At 39.9% G+C, this 20802-nt stretch overlaps 1 protein-coding gene across 2 annotated transcripts in view; it reads left to right on the forward strand.

The window, feature by feature from the left end:
• Positions 1 to 20802, forward strand: part of mon2 (MON2 homolog, regulator of endosome-to-Golgi trafficking) — a 51943-nt gene that overhangs the window by 21880 nt on the left and 9261 nt on the right. For both annotated transcript variants that reach the window (XM_084733411.1, XM_084733412.1), the window contains exons 8-26: positions 5 to 199; positions 607 to 731; positions 2067 to 2206; positions 3696 to 3849; positions 4393 to 4583; positions 4973 to 5054; positions 5808 to 5989; positions 6775 to 6887; positions 8615 to 8719; positions 9367 to 9447; positions 9543 to 9616; positions 10055 to 10145; positions 10741 to 10842; positions 13602 to 13712; positions 15003 to 15178; positions 15327 to 15489; positions 16431 to 16724; positions 17031 to 17229; positions 18699 to 19342. In XM_084733411.1, the coding sequence (XP_084589537.1) occupies positions 5 to 199; positions 607 to 731; positions 2067 to 2206; positions 3696 to 3849; positions 4393 to 4583; positions 4973 to 5054; positions 5808 to 5989; positions 6775 to 6887; positions 8615 to 8719; positions 9367 to 9447; positions 9543 to 9616; positions 10055 to 10145; positions 10741 to 10842; positions 13602 to 13712; positions 15003 to 15178; positions 15327 to 15489; positions 16431 to 16724; positions 17031 to 17229; positions 18699 to 19342 (3222 nt within the window). The remainder of the gene's footprint in view (positions 1 to 4; positions 200 to 606; positions 732 to 2066; positions 2207 to 3695; positions 3850 to 4392; positions 4584 to 4972; positions 5055 to 5807; positions 5990 to 6774; positions 6888 to 8614; positions 8720 to 9366; positions 9448 to 9542; positions 9617 to 10054; positions 10146 to 10740; positions 10843 to 13601; positions 13713 to 15002; positions 15179 to 15326; positions 15490 to 16430; positions 16725 to 17030; positions 17230 to 18698; positions 19343 to 20802) is intronic.

The raw sequence follows: 20802 nt of genomic DNA on the forward strand, positions 1-20802 counted from the left end.
CCAGCACCAGGAGTTCAGCTTCCTGCTGAAGGAACGCGTGTGTCCCCTCGTCATCAAGCTGTTTTCCCCCAACATCAAGTTCCGGCAGGGCAGCAGCAGCGCAGCCTCACCAGCACCTGTGGAGAAACCTTACTTTCCCATCTGCATGAGGCTCCTGCGTGTGGTCTCAGTGCTCATCAAACACTTCTACAGCTTACTGGTAAGGGACCAGTCTGCAGCGATGGTCGACTGGCCAGAACTATTGCCTGATGCTTTATGAGGAAGGGATTTTCTCCAGCACATCGCTGATACACTTATTTGATCTGCTCTGATTAGCATTGGATTAGTGTAGTAGTAGTTTTGTCTTAGTTCTGCTTCAAGCGCTTTAATGAGCTTAAGTGCAGCTAAATAATTAAGCATTGCAGCTGTTTTTATTTAGTGATATTTTATCAGTCCTTGAAAGGGAAATTTGACTTTTACCCATCTCAGTCAAGAAGCTTGTTAAGCCACAGAATAGCTTCATCAAAGCCCAAAAGGACTCAAGGATTTTTTAGGCCAGCTTCCAGTTACAGGACAAAGCTCGGCAAACGTCTTTCCCAATCTTATAAGTCTGTGTTTGTTTTGCAGGTGACTGAGTGTGAGATATTCTTGTCTCTGCTGGTGAAGTTTCTGGATGGGGAGAAGCCACAGTGGCTGAGAGCGGTGGCTGTGGAATCAGTCCATAGGCTCTGTGTGCAGCCACATTTATTACGGTAAGCAATATAGTATGAAGCTCTACAAAAGCAACCACATATTTTATTTAATGAGTCATAAAACTTTCAAAAGTTTTTTTTTTTCCTGTTTCACTTAAATATGAACACAATATTCCGCAGCTGAGTGAAAAAAGACCGGAGGTGTTTTGTGCCTCACACTGCTTAATTGTTGCTAATTGTTCCTTAATGACTCATCAGCTAGCAGCCATACAGCGCAATGTATCTGGTCATAACAGCTAAATGTGTTTATAATTACTGATTTATCTACTTCTTGATGCAACATGAGAGGTTGAGCTAAGCAGGAAAAGAAACCTACAAAACATAAACTACCTTGATGGTACACTCTCCTCTACCATCCAAGTAAAATAAGTGGTCATTATATAGCCATTGTGATGTTCAGTACTTAACATCACTGTGCTGCCAACAGGATATTAAAAACCTTAAATGGATGAAAGCAGCCATATGTCACTTTCCTCTACTCCGCCCCCTTTTGAGTGAAAACGAGCTGTTTAAGTGCCAAATTGAAAAAGCTTATTTGCATGCATGTTAATGTTGGTGACGTAATATGTTTACCATAACAGCACAGTGGACAGACTTCTAAAAGAGCAAAACAGTGTCTTAAAAAGTGACAGATGTCAGACATATATTACTTTCATTAAGGTACTTGTTTGTCAGGATATGCCACTTCTGGCCACTCGATGGGGTTGTTCTTCCACTTTGAAGGAGGCCAACTGAAAGGACACTCATCAACCTCCATTTCTTTCTTTTTATTTTTTTTTATATGTAATGACACAAATCATTGATTGGCAAATACGTAGCATGATTGCACACCTGACTGGCCATGGGATTTTGGGCTCCCAATAGCTCAAAAGCGATAATTTTCTTATTTTATGTGTTTAAATGGGCAAAGACCTTGGAATTTGTACTCTTTCAGTCAAATTGAAGTGGATGTTTTCATCCAGAAAGGTGTGCAAGCATGATGCAGGAGCAAAGGAGCAAAATTCCCATCCATAGTATAGTATAGTATAAATGACTCGACCTATCCATTGATCTGTTTGGTCCACGCTGAAATGTTTTTTTTAGATTGCCATGAGATTTGAGGTTCATCGTTCCTTAAATTGAGGATGATAATTGATTACCATTTAAGTTAGCAGCCAAACCTGATGGATGTTCAACTGAACCCGACTGCAAAGCTTAGTCTGATGAAAGCTGAGATGAGTCCAGCAGAGTCTGAGACGACGACCAAAAGGATGATTTTCACAGTATAGTTCTGAAATATGTCAGCACCCAAATGGCCAGTTTTTTGCTGACGTCTTGTGTTTCGTCCTCTCTCAGTTCATTCTGTCAGTCATACGACATGAAGCAGCACTCCACTAAAGTATTCAGAGACATTGTCAACGCCCTGGGCTCCTTCATCCAGTCCCTCTTCATCGTCCCCAACGCGGGCAACACTGCTGCCGTCAGTGCACCTGCTGGTCAGTTCCCTCATTGTTAAAAGTAATCAAGTATTCATATTGAGCTGTGGGAAAGTTATCAGTGTATTACGTATACATTTGAAAGTCTTTTCTTTTATTCAACAGTTAGGGTTATGGTTAGGGGTTAGATGCCAAGGAAATTTATTGAAATGCAACTGAAATTCAGATTTAGGTGAGAAATCCAGTGAGGTACACTTGAAAACTAAAATCCTGATTGGAAAAAGTCTCCCACACAGTGTCTAACTTGCAATATAATATTTATTTGGATGTTTCAGTCCTGGACATCAGGCCAACATTTTTTGAAAATGAGAAGCCATCTTAAATAGGAGTAGATTCATAGTCTGCAACAAATCACATTCCCCACATGCAATAAAAAGACATATATATCAATTTGCTATTGAACAGGCAACAATATCCAAAACAAGTAGAAAAGTAAAGCACTGTGTTTAATAAGAGTTGTGAATGTATCACAAAATACTTATAATAAATGGGTAAATATTTAAAAATTATGCCACATTCTCAAAAAGATATATAAATATTATAGTCCCAGATATTGCAGTTTACATTTGCAAATTAATCTGAAGTGATGCATTTAAATAATAAGTCAAGGACAGCATCAGTCAAAGAAAACATAGAACCCTACATAATAGATACGGCAAGGCAAACAATTGATCAATATCTTAATTAATGATAATCAAATTTACTTCTGCCCCTCCAGACTGCATACATTAAATCAGTTAGGTCCCTTTAAGCACATCCTTCAGGCAACCCAAACAAAGCATATAGAAAAAAAGTCAATACCAATAATAAATTTAGAACCCTCCACAATATTAAATGTAACAAGGCCTCAAAAACTTTGTACTTATTCATTGATTGATGCTGTTCTTCACTTATTATGTAAATGTAACCCTGCAGATTCATTTAAAAATGTAACCTGCAACATTTGGGAATGTACTATTAAGATATTTTTTTTATTTATTAATTTAATGCAAGCATTTCAGGATTCATTTACAATTGTTATTATACAGAGTGCTTTATTTTTCTAGCTTTGTCTGTGTATATTCTTGTATGTTTAATGGTTAATTGTTTTTTCTGTCTTGTTATTGCACATGGGAAATGTTACTTGTTGCAGACTTACAGTCACTCCCCATATTAGATGGCTTCTTATCGTCACGAACCGTTTGCCTGATGAAGGTCTAGTACCTAAATGTCGCTAATATATGTTACCTTGCAAGTTAGACAATGTGTGGGAGTTGTGTTGCAACTTTTTGGCGTGCAAAGTGTTCTTTTGTGCTCTGGTTGAGAAAAAAATCTCCTAAAATGAAATGAAATGAACACACTTGATACCAGACGCAAATAGTCATGGGAATGTCATGGATTTTTTGTCTATTTTGTTTTGTTTTTTTCATGTGTGATTGTTCCACTCTGTCCTCCTGACTTGTTTTATCCACTCTTCCTCCTCTACTCGGACTTTCTGCTTTCTGTCCAGGTGGCTCAGGTTCGGGGCCCCAGGGTGCTGCACAGGGTGGCCCGGGGACAGGAGGGGTCAGCGGCAACCTGACCACACAGGCTGCATTTGAATACCGTGGAACCTGGATCCCTCTCATGACAGTTAGTGTCCAGGGCAGCGCCAAGGCCACATAGTAAGTACTGTTACCTCATGAACTGTTACATTTCACCTTTCTGACTGCCTTTATTCTCTTTCATTCATGTATACACACAGACAAGTGAACAGTCATTGTCTCTGGACTGCTAAGTGGCATAAACATAAGCTTGTACCATCACTGTTAAGTTAGTCGTATCCTGCAAGCAGTGATAAATGATTTTGCAAAACAGCAGGGGATCATAAGAAGGCTGAGATCAAAGTTTCGACGCTGCATGAGAATGAAAATACTATTGTCATTAATCTAGTTTTTCACAGGAAAGCAGTGTTTGAAATTCAGGATACCACATTAGCCAGAGGCTTTCCTGTAACAAAGAGAGGTGTTGTCTAAATTACTTAATTAGGATACGTGCTGTTATTTTTGGAGGCTACATGGAGCTGATTTTCTGTAGTATACACACACATACATTATGGATGGACCTTGTAACATTAACAATTTATGGACAAAATTCATTTCTCGCCAGCACGTACACACACTTTAACCTCCACCTCATTTGCTGTGTCTCTTTCTTTCACCCTCCAGTCTGGAGATGCTGGACAAGGTGGAGCCCCCGTCCATCCCGGAGGGCTATGCCATGTCTGTGGCCTTCAGCGCCCTGCTGGACTTGGTGAGGGGCATCACCTCTATGATCGAAAGGGAACTGGCCGCAGAGGAGGAGGCAGCTGCTGAGTTCAGGGAGGCTCATCCTGATCAGGAGTGGCAGCCACAACCTGGTGAGAATGGACAGGGGAGGAAGGAGTGTAAGGAGGCAAGCAGGGTCTGATAAAACAGTTTAACGTGTGATATAAACCAATCAAATTAAATATAAAAGTAAGCTTTAAAGAGGTGCAGCAAAGTGAAAGCAACCTCTGTACAATCTGTTCACATATGTTTACAGACTATGTTCTGTATATCATGATTGCCAGTCCCAGTAGGATTCTGGGTGGTCGCACGTCTGTGACCCCTGGTGGCCAGTATTCTGCCTTTGTGTCTGTCTATTTTTAAATGATATATCAAACACTGCGCCAGGTTTTATGTTTTCACAAGTGAAGCTGTCTAATTATTTCACTGAAGTGAAGTAATTCCTGAATAATCTCACAAATGTTTTGTGTTTCTTTCTCAGGAGCTCACCTGGTGTGGGAGGAGATGGTCAGTGCTTGCTGGTGTGGTTTACTGGCTGCTCTGTCTCTGCTGTTAGATGCCAGGTAAGAGGACTCTTCTTTTTTTTTCTTTCTTTCTTTGAAAACTGCTGTTTTGCAGTCATTTTGGATGAACACATCTGGTAATCAGGCAGGAGAGAATGGATTGTCTCATAGGAAATCCCCAAATCACACTGTATACAGATCCATTTATTTCTCATGTGCATGTCACAGTTAAAGACAAAAACTTTTAATGTGCTCTAATATATTTCCTCCTGAAGTGTTTGAAAATGTCAGTAGTTGAACCTTAACTGATTTCTAGCAATGCAATTCAGAGGGAATAACGTCTAGACTAGAGCTGCAATGATTAGTTGATTAATTGATTAATGGATCAAAAGAAAGTCAGTTACCAGCTGTTTGAGAATGGATCAGAGTATAAAAATAATGTAAAGTACAGTTCAGGCCAAACAAAACTTTGCCTTCAGGATAAAATACAATTTAGTGTTCAGTGTCTACACAACTCTACCAGCTATCCTGAGTCTGAGATGAAGATTAGTTTGTGATTTTCAATAAAAAAACAGCTTAAGTCTTAATACATCACACACCTTTGCTGCAGAAAGATATTCAAATCAATGTTGATGGAACTGTTGTAGACATCATCACTTAAGTAGTAACATCATACATGCCAACACACAACAACGCAGCATTTAATTGCCACAGACAGGACAGGTAGCTACTGTCAGATGTACTGAGTGACTATCAGACCACAGGCTTCACATTTTCTTTTTTTTTCCCCTCTGTTTTGTCCTGTCTCTTTAGCACTGATGAGACGGCCACAGAGAACATCCTAAAGGCAGAGCTGACCATGGCCTCGCTGTGTGGTCGTCTGGGCCTGGTGACGCCCCGCGACGCATTCATCACAGCCATCTGCAAGGCCTCTCTGCCACCGCACTACGCCCTGACTGTGCTGAGCAGCAATGCTGCCAACCTCTCCAGCAAAGGTACAACTCTTCACATGAGAATAAAACCGCATATCAATACATTAGATGTTCTGTTCCCCCCTTTTTTGTACAAGACGTACAAGACCCACATGCTTTGTTGCCTGCACACCACACACACAGAGAGACAGACATACTGTATATACAGAAATACCTTGATAATACTGCAACCCATTTGGGACTGAGTGATGTATGCCGGTTTGTATTCATCATGAAATCCGGTACATAACTATACCACACACTGCTAAAAGACCCCTTTCCAGCCCTGAGGATGCCCTCTGGTCATGTGTATTTATGTTAAACTAATGAGCACTTCTGTTCTCCCATATGGTTAGACATGCATACTGCGAAACTGAGCTTAACATGTCAACTGTTTGCTCTACCTGTCCCTAATGCCCCACTCTTATTGCGTTAATCCATAACTTTTCACTGTGGCTTCTAATTAGGAACACCACAGAGAATGTGTCTGGAGAATGTAGATGTACACACACAGACAAGTGCACACACACACACACACACACAGCTGCTCTCAAACCATCCGCTCAGACATTCATTATTTGCATATTAGCTTGTTGAGATAAAGCTGGCAAATTGGGTCTCAACTCGCAATGGATGTTTGCCTTGGAGTTAATTAAGAAAGCTTTTCTTGCATGTCGTAAGCTTGTTACAAAACCTGTTTGTGTGTATTAGTGACTCTGATCGAAAGACTTGACTCCTGAGTGTGTGTATGTGTGTGTGTGTGTCGGCGTGTATTTGCTCATGTGCGTGTCTGTGTGTACTCTCCACAGCCTACTCGATCCAGGGCCAGAGTGTGCAGATTATCAGCCCCTCCAGTGAATCCCATCAGCAGGTGGTGGCTGTGGGGCAGCCACTCACTGCCCAACCCCAGGGCACTGTGGTGGTGAGGACACACTTGTACCGCACAGATCCGAAGAAGCTATGGTCACACTTGACATTTCATAATGAATTTAGTGTATCACTTTTCCAAAAACAAAGCTTATATTCAAGACAAATAAAACAAACAGCGCTACAAAAATTGCTACAAAAAGAAAGCAAAACTGTTGCTTTTGGGGCAGATAAATACCCCAAATACTCTAAAAGAAGCTGTCCAAGTGGGCTCCAGACTGGGTCAAGACAAAAAACATAATAAGAAGAATCAGTCAAACGTGCCATGTATTAAAAAGCTGAATATTGTTTGTCTGAGCAGTTACACACAGATATACACATGCTCTCGATTAGAATAAAATGCAAAGCAACGCCATTTGTTTGCCAGGTTGTCTGTGTTATTAATATGCATAATATGCACAACACCCTAATTATAATAATGCCCACAGAAAAACAGACGCGCTAGGCACTATTCAGGTAAGGGACATATCAACATAGGCAGGTCAGTGTTACTAAATTTCCCTTGAGGACAATAACATTTCAGAATACATGGGCAGTGACCTCGACCCTGACCCAGAATCATTATGCTGTAATTAGAATTCTCCCCGCAGTAAAAAGAAAAAAAAAAGTTCACATGTTCTTTGCTTTTTGTGGTCTTGGCTCTTACAGTATTGCGAGCGTGTGTATTTCCCTGCCTTCTTTTTCTTACCAGGGTTGTATGGCCATGACCGTTGCTCTGTGTCTTACAAAGACATGAAATTTGATCTTTTTTGCTTCACTCATTGTGATTTACTCTGGAGGAGCATATCAGCTCAATACCTTTTGACATACATTCAAACGTACTATAATATAAGGTATAATATAAGTATTAGCACTTCAGTGCTTTTATCAAAGGTTTTATCAAAATCACAATACATTCTGCTGCAATTTTCAAATGACAAGAGGTGTAATATTCCTAAAAGGCAAAATGTGTGTCAAAATACCATTTTAAATTGAATATTGTTGTGCTGGAGAGATACATTATCTTGGCCTAGACATTGTATTCTACAGAATATGGACCTTTGCTGTGTGTCTTCTTCTCTCCACCATTTCTTCCATCGCTGCTTCCTCCATTTCTTGTCTGTCGTATCAATTAAAAGCTGAAAACCCCAAAAATGTTTTTGAAGAGATCCTCCCCACTAATAACACTATAGTATTTTTATGTTAGTCAATGATAAAAAAAAAATGATACTGACATTGAAATTATCATTCCCTATAATATCACAAATCATATGGCTATTGCAATATCAGTCAAAGCAATCACTGTTAGATGTTTTTTTCAAAATCTTTTAGCCCTTTTTTAAAATGATGCATTATTACTTTTTACTTATAGCATCAAAGTTCTTATTGAAGACCTCAGTACAGTTCAGTCTTTCTTGTCCTGCCTAAAATTGGTTTGCAGCGTAGCAAAACCAGACAGTGTTCAGTGATTTTTTTTTCCTGCACCAGCATTGTGTGCAGGTTGGTAGTAAAGAAAGAAAGAAAGGATGAAATTATCCTGCTTTGCATGCCGAGGACTCCTTTTTCTTTTTGCTGTGGTATTGTTGTTGAGTAAGTTTTTTTTAATACTTATAATGCTATAAGTAGTACTATACTCATGTACTATAACTATTATTGTATTGATGGTAGTATACAGCATTTTAAAACTGTTATTTTGCTATGGTCACAACATTAGTCTAATGTAACTGTTTGTCGCCCTGTCAGCTGACCGCCAAGAACATCCAGTGTATGCGGACCCTGTTGAACCTGGCCCACTGCCATGGGGCCGTGCTGGGCACCTCCTGGCAGCTGGTACTGGCTACACTGCAGGTATTACTACCACCTGGTACCACATGTTTACACATAACCACACACATGTATGCACACACTCTTAATTAATTAGACAATGCTCTTGTAGTAAGGCAAAATTATATTTATACATGCATAAATGAATTCTTACACTGCACTTTGCCTGTTGTGAATACTTTTTTGTTTTTTTTTGTAACTCGCAGAAACATAAAAGAGCTGATTTAGAATTGAAATCTAATCATTCTTATTTACATTTCTTGTTGGCATTATCTGTTGAAGCAGAGTAGGTGTTTAGCACAAGTCTACCTACTTCCAGGGATCATGGAAAAGGAAAAGAGGTCTAAACTCCAGAAACACTTTTACAATATAGAACAGCTTTATTGTTAGACCAACCTGCATCAGCTTGTGGACTTGTCAGGGTCATCTTGGAAAAAGAAAACAGCATTCAGAAAGGGAAAGTATGATGCATAAATAAGGTGAAAAAGAGAGAGACATACACAGACACTTGGGGTCAACAGTTAAGATGTTCTACATGCTCAAAGTGTTCCTTTATCTGCAAGTATGTCAGTATACATTTCTTACCTGTGAAACCATGTCAGTCGATGTAAAAATAGTTTCCCCTCGTCTCCACCCTCCTTCAGCTTCTCATTTTTTTTTTTTTGTCCCAGCACTTAGTGTGGATCCTGGGGCTGAAGCCGGGGGTGGGCGGTGCCCTGAAGCCTGGCCGAGCTGTGGAGGGACCCAGTACAGTGAGTTGAAACATGCATTTGAACTGTGTGTTTTTAACCGCATTGTTGGAAGTCGATGAGCTAACTGGCTGCGGTTGTGTCTTAAACCTAAACAGGTGCTGACCACAGCCGTGATGACAGACCTGCCCGTCATCTCCAACATCCTGTCCAGACTGTTCGAGAGCTCCCAGTAAGGATCAGTCCTTCATCTATGAAAACAAACACTCACTATAGAAAGTCCTATTACTTATCCTTGTGCTGATGTTTTTTAAGAAATACACCTCCTGGTAAGGTTGAATGCAACTACATTTTCTGTTCAGAACTAATAATAACCATATAGGCTTAAATATTCACTTTTTGTGCCTACAAATTTAGTAAACATTTTTCCTTGCGTAGGAGTTTTAGAAATAATGAATGATAACATTTCATCCTTGAATCGTCTTACTCTGGTTTTGAAAAGAGTTGTTCATCTTCATAAATATTAATCAGGCTGACCTGCAGAGTATAATAAATGCTTGTGCTCTCGAAAGAATGGACGTTCCTTGTGAAAATCTGAATTGCAAGTATTTATTCTGTGCAAAATATGGATAATATATGATATGCAATCTGTATTATTTGTGTGATCTAGGTATCTTGATGATGTGTCCCTCCATCACCTGATCAACGCTCTGTGTTCCCTTTCCCTGGAAGCCATGGAAATGGCTTATGGAAACAACAAGGTTAAAGACTATTTATTTTAGTATAAAGTGAAGCTTACTTGCCTTTGGTTAAAGGTGTTTTATACAACATTTGCCCTAGAGGTTGCTGTAGAGCACCAGTATCTCAGACAGTGTGCACAAATGACGACGTGTACAGATCTTACAAGAATTTAAAATCTGGTGTTTCCTTCTCAAGACTTGAGTGGCTGTTTAGCTGTAATGTAAGAAACTCACCAGGCTGCCATGTTGAAATTGGACACGGGGAAGACTGAGAGGGACTCGCATGCACGAGCACACGTGTGCACATACATGCACACATGCACGAACATGGATAGACGAGTAAATAACAACAAATTCCCAGGGAGTGTGACATCATTATCTGCTTAGAAAGGCATTACTTTATTATATCTTTACATTGCAAATGGTTGTTTGCTGACATGTTATGAGGCTGAATGTTGTATTTAGCACCTTTTATATTGTCAAATACAGACCAAGAGTAAAACTTCTTTATACAATTTTACAGGATTTTGCTTTGATAGATGACCATACTTGTGCATTTTAACAGGAAAGTAAATAGTATTTGTATATTGTTTCTATTTTCTGGTCTTGGTTTCAGGAACCTTCACTGTTTGCTGTGGCTAAGCTACTGGAGACTGGTCTTGTCAACATGGATCGTATAGAGATCCTGTGGAGACCCCTAACCGGCCATTTATTGGAGGTAACATTTATTCAGAGGCACATCCCACAAACTCTGATCAAAAATGCCACATTTCATTAAACCTGGTGAAAGATGGAAGATCCGATTTATAAATGTGGTACAATTTTGTCAGCCAAGGTCATACATTAATATCCTTGCAATCACTTTAAAAGTGCCATATATTTTACTTGTTACATTTTTATCAGACTTGATTTCATCTTGCACAATAAGTGTACAAGGAATTTGACCTGTGAAACTGAAGTTAGAGAGGAATGTTGAAATTTAGAAACTATAATTGTCACTTTTTCCAATGCTGATGCTCTCAGTGGAGATGGCATTGAAAAAAAGTGGAAACAAACTCCTAAACTAATGAAAGCTGGAACCTAAAAGAATGTCAAAATTGCCCCCTTCTGTTAAATCCTTTTGGTAACTTTACCCAGTACCAAGGCTCTAATAATGCCCCTTTTTCCATGGAGTCTGGAGCACACAAGCCCTGAAAGTTAAAATGAAATGGAATTATAGCTGCAAACGGCAACGTGGAGATGGAGCTCCAGCCTAGTGGTTTAGTCGTGAAGAAAAAGAGCTGAGGTAGCGTTTTTAATGAGTATTTCATTTTTTGATAAAAGCAGAGTGATGGATTTAATAATGTCCAGTTGGTTATAGTGAATATGCAAATTTCCTCTTTCCTCTTTGTTCTGATGTGTTGGTGAAACTTTCAAAAATGGAGCATGTTCGGCTGAAGTTAATTTCCAACATTTTCTGAAAGTTAGATGGTTGTTATACAGTAGCACTGTTATTAGCAGAAAGAAAGAAAAAAATCCCCATGCACACTTCGTCTGATGGTACAACATGAGCACTTGAAAATGACCTTTTTTTAATGTAGTACAGCCCTGGCTGATGTTCCAGCTACTAACAGATACAGGTTTAAAGCACTTACAATCACAAGTGTTGTGTGTTAAGTGGTGTTAAGTGCAATATACTGTATACAATGTTGAATTAACTAGAGGTTTTCTTCACATTTTCTCTGTCTATCTCTCCTCTCTTTTGCATTCCTGTCTGTTTTGCAGAAGGTAAGTTCAGATTTCCTCCTCCATAATCACCGGCTTTCCCATTTCTTTCTTTTCCCCCCCAATCTGTTCTCTCAATCTGGCATCAACATGTTGCAGTTGAGAGGTCACTGTGTCAAAATGTGTCCACTTGCTCCGCTACCAGTGTTTGACCTTACATTCTCGTGTGCATTTTGCAATGTGAAGCTCTGATTTATCACAGAAGAAGAATCTGAAGTTGCTCCTGCGAAATATAAAACGCTGCTTATCTTTCTTTGCAGGCTTGTTCAAATTCAGTGCCTTTATGTTTTGATGGAAATGTGACCATAACATCGCCTTTACATAATGTCTTCATTTAAAGATGCACATTATGATAAAGATACAGATTTAAATGTGAGGCATTAATAAACATGCAAGGCTATGGAAGCCAGATTATTAAATGGATACACATGAGCTACCCGGAGCTACTTTATGCCAATCTCTCTGTGTGACTGTGTAATGTTTTCTCTTCATACACTTGGTTATACCAACAAACACGAATTTAATCTAAGATAAGTTCTATAAAACTAAGTTTTAAAATGAGTAAATCCAGATTTAAAATGAAGCTGAGGTCTGTTGCTTAATTAAAAACAAATCTCAGTTTAGTGAATCCAAGTTTAGTGTTTTAAACTTAAAATAAATAAAGTTTAATCAATAAACTCACCCAAGTTAATATAAATAAGTACATAAAAAATTTAAGTGCTGTCAGGACTTAGTGTGTATTAAGAAGGGGGAAGTGTTCCTTAATAACCTCCCCTTCCCTCCCCTAAAAAAAACATTTTGTTCACTAGCTGGTTAAAAACAACAACAAAAACTGTGTATTGTTTGCTAGATAGCTAAAAGGATTAGAAAGCCTTACATTGTTTGCTAGCTAGCTAAAAAAAAACATGTCATTGTTTGTAAGCTGGATAAAGAAACAAAGAATGTTATATTGTTTGTTATGTAGCTAAACAGCAAAAAAAAGTTTTTTTTCTAGTTGGCTAAAATGCACAAAAAATATTACATTTGCTAGCTAGCTAACAAAGTTGGTTAACCTAGTAGTTAGTCTACTCATGAAGGCTCAGAAAATAATTATTTTGCTCAGTCTATCTCAAAAAAGTGAGTGTTAAAAGTTTTGGTTCAGCAGAACCAAGTTTAATCCAGGCTTAGCGTAAAAGCTAAACTTAAGTTTCAAGAGAGGTTTAAATTTAATGTCTTAATTTTGAGCTGGTCTGAAAGTTTGGTTAAACCATGATTTAATCAGGTTTAAAAAGTAATCCTTTGTGGTGGAATCCAGCTGTCGAATTCTAAACTCCTCACACTGTAAAAGTAAACATGTATTTGACAAAACTCCCTGCAGACCAAAGATGATTAGTTTGGATCACAGATGTGTACATACAATACACGTGTTTTATTTTCACTGGTATTCTTCAAGCAGTTCTGTACCACACAGATATACTTGTGTCTGCTGAGCCCGGCCTCTCCATGTGCATCTTCACTAGCTTTAATGATTACACTGTCTGTCACAGCGTATCCTGTTATCACAGGGGATCCCAGTCTCTATCGCACAGTCTGTGGTTTATTTCACCCTCTTGTTTCACACCCACCCACTGTGAGCACTGCTGGGAAACATTGCTCTGGATGGCCTCTGCATCAGATCTGTGTCTGTTGTGCACATGTGTCTGCATTTGTGCGTCTGTGTGATGTGTCCTGCAGGTCTGCCAGCACCCAAACTCCAGGATGAGAGAGTGGGGGGCCGAGGCTCTCACGGCGCTTATCAAGGCTGGCCTGGCCTTCAAACACGATCCTCCACTGGCCCAAAATCAGGTAGCTAACGCTGCAGGTGTTTGTGGTCAGAAATAGCTTTTTTTATGTATAAAAACTGAAAGCAATGTATGGCCCTTCTTTATCAAATGAACATTGAACACAAGATATTGTTGGTTCTCTGGGTTTCACTCCTCAATATTGGTAGTTTGTAATGCTGACATTTGAGAAATCTCCTCCACCGTTGCACTATATGTCATGATAGATAAGAGTGCGTGCCATATGCTTTAAAAAGTGGAAAACAGAAATGTCACAGTCACTTTCTCTTGCCACTCACAAACACCCAGCCTGTGACCTTCACCTTAGTGTGACAGATAAAGGGAATGGCATGAAGCTTATCTAAAAGAGGACGCAAGAATTGTGTGGAGGTTAATAGAAGAGCACAGCGCCATACAAGTGATGGATTTATAGAAATACACAATACAGTCTTTCAGTGTATGTTCAAGGCCTTTCTTGCAGCGTGGGTAAGCTTTTAGAACTGCATGTTGTTATGTTAAAATACCGCATTTGCACAAAAATATGGGGAAAAAAATAACTGAATTCAACTCAGACTCACTGAACACACTAAGACACACTGAAGATGTTATTAAATAGCCATGGAAATAAAGATTGTGAGTTTAACTAGCTGTTTAAGTGGTAAAAAATGAGGTTTATTTTCTACTATGCCCTCAAATTCATTATTTGAAAATGACTTTTTTGAATTTCTGAACTGCTTTCCTCCAGAAAAGGGCCAAAATGCCCCTAATGGCTACTGTATATTAATTATCAAGACATTTTGTCTCCCCTACACATTTATTCAGATTTTTCTGTAATTTATACTTACCTGTGCTGTGCATCACCCGTGCAGCTCAGAGAACTGGGTTTATACAAGTAATCCATGTGACGGAACAAATCAAGTAAAAGGTTATGAATCATATTTAACATCTCTATTTGCAGAAACATAAAAGCACCTTCCCTGATTTTGCAAAGACTTGGAAATTCACCAACTCTTAATCACTTTAGGTATGATCCAGTGTAAAGTCAGCATAACAGTAACTCTTGAAGGGCCAACAAGTCATCTGTACTGATAACATTAATTGTACAAAGTTTAAATTGATTTGAATTTTTTTACAGATAAATATCTGAGGGCGTCTTTCATCAGACTGTTTAGATGCATTCACCACATTCAACTGTTCTAAATTTTAACTATATTAATTGTATGTTTAAAAGCATAATTTACAAAGAATTACATTGTTGTAGATGATCATCTGTCAGTTAACAAATCAGTTACTATCTCCTCTTTTATTTCCCAAGCGGCTGCAGCTTCTGTTGCTTAACCCCCTGAAGGAGTTGTCCAACGTACTGCATGCAGACATCCGGCAGAAACAGCTGGAGAGTGTCCTGCAGATCCTACAGAGCCAGGGAGACAGCCTGGGGCCCGGCTGGCCCCTCGTCTTGGGTGTGATAGGCGCCATCCGCAATGATCAAGGGTAAGAGCACAAAGGAGGGGAAGAATAGTTCTGGTTGTATGCTAATTATGAATATTTTATTTGTGAGAACATTCCTTAATGTCTGTTTTAACTACAGTTACACTGCATAGACTCAACAAGGCGTGTCCTGTGTCTTGTTTCCCTTCAGCGAGTCGTTGATCCGAACAGCCTTCCAGTGCCTGCAGTTGGTGGTGACAGACTTCCTGCCCACCATGCCTTGCACGTGCCTCCAGATCGTAGTGGATGTAGCTGGCAGCTTCGGCCTGCAGAATCAGGAGCTCAACATCAGCCTCACCTCCATCGGCCTACTGGTGAGATTACACATATGTCGTTGAGTTGTCTTTAGAGCTGCAACGATTAAGCAATAATTAATTTATTATTAAACTGATTGCTAACCATTTTGATGATTGAGTAATCATTTTGAGTCATTTTTTAATAGAAATTGTCCAAATCCTCAGTTTTCAGCTTCTCTAATGTAAATATTTTGGGGGTTTCTTTATTCCTCTATGACAGTAAACTGAATATCTTTGGGTTGTGGACAAAACAAGACATTTGAGGACGTCATCTTGGGCTTTTGGAAACATTGATCAACATTTTTCACCCTTTTCTGACAGATTATATACTCAACAACTAATTGATTAATTGAGAAAATAACCAGTAGATTAAATAATAATGGAAATTGTTTGTTGCAACCCTGGTGGTCTTTATGCTTGGACACACAGGCAGGATTCCTACATGTGGTTTGTTCTTAGCTTTCTCAGATATTGGGCTCTTGTGTAAGATTGTGGTTAAACTGGTCAGTTTCTACATGTGCATGTTTGTAACTATGAAGGTGAAGCAGGGCTATGCTAACAGAAAATATGGTAATATAAATGAAAATAATTGAAACCTCCTCCTCTACATACACCCTTATTGAAATATGACTTGTTTGTAAGAGAGTGACAGGTTGGACACTTTTCTATGTTTTAATAAGATTATACAATCAAACTATCACATAATTCCTTGTTTTGCATCATTTTATCCAATTTAACAGCACTTAACCACTTTACTGTCATTTCATAGATACTCTGTCCAGTATTCAGGACATGCAAAACCCGATATTGATCTGTGGTTTGCAGGATTATTTCTCCTGGAGTGTGGCAGTTCCTGCGAGATTACTTTATGGTAATAGGATAGCAAAACTGCCAGAAGCATTTTACCGACCTTCCTGCCCCCGCTCTCTACCCCCGCTTCCCTTTTTTTTTACCCACAGTGGAACATTTCGGACTACTTCTTCCAAAGAGGTGAAGCCATCACACAGGAGCTGGAGAGGGAGGAGGAGGCTCTCCAGAAGCAGGCCCAGGAGAAAGGAGAGACCCTGAACAGGCCGTTCCACCCCGCCCCGCCCTTTGACTGCCTGTGGCTGTGCCTCTACGCCAAGCTGGGCGAGCTGTGTGTCGACCCACGGCCCGCTGTGCGTAAAAGTGCCGGGCAGACGTTGTTCTCCACCATCGCTGCGCACGGCACCCTGCTGCAGCAGCCAACATGGCATATTGTGGTCTGGAAGGTAACATACAAGAATTAGTCATTGTTATTTAACTTAGATATACGAGAGGAGACTGCCATCTTTATTGTTTACATCGATGACTGTTAAAAGAGGTTAATCCAATATATTGTTTTAAAAAGATTTTCTGTAATATATTAAAAGATCAAAACCATATTTCCTTTGTATAATTACTTAATATTTCCTAATCATCTTATTTTAAATGATTATGGATTCGAAGATAAAAACTCTAAATAACCTGCTCTTCTGTTATTGGCAGAATGAACTTGTTTGCACTTTGCAGCTGATTTATCTTGTTGTCACCATAAGGTGCTGTTCCACCTGCTGGACTGCGTGAGGACGTCGTCCACCACAGCAGACAAGGAGAAGATCGAGTCTGGCGGCGGGAACATCCTCATCCACCACTCGCGTGACACGGCTGAAAAGCAGTGGGCAGAGACGTGGGTGCTGACGCTGGCCGGGGTGGCTCGCATTTTCAACACAAGGCGTTATCTCCTCCAGCAGTTAGGTGAGCCTCACACACCATTCTCTTCCACTGGACGCGGGTCTATGACATTGCGTCTGTGACAGTTTAGTTCCTTCCTCCGCACAGCTTCGTATCCTACCTGGAGCGCTGCAGAAGTGTTTTACGCTGGCCTCCTTTTGTCACTTTCTTTGATTTTTGTCCTCTGACCAGTGGACTTCAGGCTGGCCACTGGTTATGATGTAATGTTGATGTATTGATGTGATTTACGATTGAGAGTTTGCCCCAGAGTTATTAGTTTTGTATTTTCCATTAGTTTTTATTTGAATTTCTTCTGTAAGTTTTGGTTTCAATTCAGTTTAGTTTCAGTTTCCAGAGTGGTTTTATATTATTATTTATATTATTATTATACTATGGGGCTTTTTGTCAGGGACAACAAAACTTTGTGAAGACAATGGACTGAGACATATAGACCAAATTGACAAAGACTAAAACTCAAGACATTTTTCATATATATATTTATTTTGTTAGTTTTGTAATTACAAAATATTATGTCAGTTAGTCTAATTTTTGTTTTTATTCTCTATTCTTTTTTATAAGTTCGGTCTACGCAGGGTGTTTTATTTTGAAAATTGACTGGATGCTCTGTGCCATTCCTGTGTCTGACTTCCTGCCTGGCTCTATGCAGTCTGTGCAGCTATATACGGATCCCTTAAAAAATATACTAGGAGCGTATTTTAAGCTCGGCAGAGGAGAGATTTGCTTCTAGGCATCATGAACATTGTCTAGAGTGGCTCGCTGGAATCACGCATTTAATCTGTTCTGATGCTCAGCCACTGTATCCAATGCTGTTGCCCATAAGATAGACTGTGACACACCGCTTCAGTTTACCAGAGCCGCCACAGAATTGTAAACAATAAAAATTACATATTGAAATGTATTCATAAATCTGTGCCAAATGTAGCAAAGGTCCAGAAACAGCCCAGCTGTTACTGCTATATTACCACACATTAAGTCATGTTAAGCCCCATGCAGACAGGATTAATATTCCAGGGAGATATGAATGATAAAACATGAGCTTCTCATTAACTGCACTCATCCCTCCGAACATTTTAGCCAGTGCCAAATTACAAGAGGTGACTCATAATATACAACACATTCCCAGCCTACTACTCATAAAATCACTTAGAGGAAGGCTGCTCTTCCTACACACAACCTAGATAAAATGAGCAACAGTTGCTGGCAATGTAATATCACCGTACGGGCCTCATAGGATGATTTGATGTCACTGAAAATAGGCTCAGGCTCATACTGACAAAATGTATTAACAGAGAACTGTGTTAGAGACTGATTCACCTGCCATTCTGGCCAGTGCTCACTATGTGGCCCCTCTGAACCTCTTGGTGCCTCATGTTGGTTTGAAACCTCACATATCAACGTGCTAATTGTCACACTTTATATACAGTTGGCACACACCTCTAATTGGCAGCCTCACACTCTCTCCGTGTCTGCAGGTGATTTCTTCGAGGCCTGGGAGGTGCTGCTGAACCACATCCAGTCAGCCGCTCTCAGCAAAAACAACGAGGTCTCGCTGGCAGCCCTCAAGAGCTTTCAAGAGATCCTACAGATCGTTACACCTGTGAAAGACTCAGACAAAGCAGGTGACGCATTCGCTGCTATGGGCGTCCCCCCAGTGCTCATCGACCCCCTCTCGGCGTCAGGTCCCGGCAGACCCCTGGTTCGTTCAGACTCGCTAGTCGAGCGGTTGACGCGGTACAATGGTGCTGAGCTGCAGGCCCCTCCCCCAGGGGAGGAGTCGGCCTTAGAAGACTCTGCGTTGTGGTGGTCGGCCTGGAACACATGGTATCGAACTGGAACGGACAGCACGAGGCCGCCTAGCGGCCCGACAGAGAAGCTCTCCTTCATCCCCAGCCAGCCCTTCCTCACAGCGCTGATACAGATTTTCCCAGCTCTCTACCAGCACATAAAAACCAACTTCAGTATGGAGGATCTGAAGAAGCTGGGGGTCATCCTCCACGGGGCCGTGTCCGTGCCTATCAGTAGCGACGCCTCGCCCTTCATCCTACCCTCCTACACTGAGGCGGTGCTCACCAGCCTGCAGGAGGCTGTGCTCACCTCCCTGGATGTTCTTCAGAAGGTGAGTGAAGGAAATAAGTTGTCAGAAAACAAAAATATGGGTAACAAGGATGTTACACCAAGGTTGGGCAAGGTATCAATATTATATCCATATTGTTATGAGAAGAAAAAGTAGAAAACATAGTTATCCTCATTAAATGTTGCTACCCTTGCTTCTTAGCACCAGAAATACTAGTTAGTTAAACTATCTAAGATGTTACGTGGCCGCCCACCACTTAGTGGATTTGCAGGCGGCAGCCCCACACTCCCTGTGCTAATAACCGGATACAGACTAGCCTGTGGAAAGTGGGACAGAGATGACATTACGTAAAACCAGTGGCAGTAGTTTGATCCAGACAATGTCATAACCACTCAACTGGAGAAATGTGTAACTATATTCAGCACAGTCATGTTGACCCGCAAGGATGCTCGTCTCGTTCTCCTTGCAGTGCAAGTGCCAGGCTGTACGAGGAACATGCACTGATAATGTTAGCAGGAAAACCAAGGTCTCGTCGATTAGGGATGCATGATATGGATTTTTTTTTTCAACTGATACTGATTATTACCTGTTTCTCTCATTATTACCTGTTTCTCATGGCTGATATCAACAAGAAAATCCATAATATAACATTTCTGTATTTACTGTGACAACAAAAATGGAGAACAGTCGTGACTCCTCAAATTTGTTTATTTTTTCATCTAAGTTAATTTTAAAAAATCACAATATCTTTAGGCTTTTATAGAGCATTTTTTAAGAATTCAAATTAAATACTTTGACAGTCTGTTAAGTCATATATAAGTATGTATTATTAGTATATTTATCAGCTATTATACGTCAGTATACCAATATAGCTGGATCATTTATCGGCCCTGATATTTAATGTGCATCTCTAATTGACATGGAAATTAGTTGTTGGGATTATCTCTACTGGAAATTGCAGTGTTACTTTAGAGAGAGCAGCTCTAATGGTTTAATCTGTTTTTTTATTCTATGTATTCAATTTACAAATGACTTTTTAAGGGCTGTAACTGATAATTATTTGAACAAACGGCCGAGAAAAATTGATTTGCAAATAATATGAAACAGAAAGAAGAAGCAAATTCTCACATTTGGAAAGTTGGAACCAGGGATCCTGTAAATGTTTTTCCTTATTATAATAGATTATCAAGATTGCTGGTAATCAATTTTCTATACTAAGTCAGTGTGACTTGAATCAATCATTTCAGCGCTACTTTCTGTGTTTTCACTGGATTAACATGTTTGATAATTGGGGCAAAACATTTCCTTGTCCATTTAATTGATTGATTCCTTGACTTGATACAGCAGCTCCAGTCCTCTCTGACATGAGTACAGTGTCTTTGAGAAACAGACCTTTACTCTCCCTGTCAACCAAAAGTTATTTCTTCCCAGTTTGTGTCCGTTCAGCCCAGGAAACAATGTGTCAGTCTGCTAAATTATGCAATATGCAGTCCCGTGGTGGA

This window comes from Lutjanus erythropterus, chromosome 13 (genome assembly GCF_056507025.1).
Source record: "Lutjanus erythropterus isolate fLutEry1 chromosome 13, fLutEry1.hap2, whole genome shotgun sequence".
NCBI classification, from domain to species: domain Eukaryota; kingdom Metazoa; phylum Chordata; class Actinopteri; order Lutjaniformes; family Lutjanidae; genus Lutjanus; species Lutjanus erythropterus.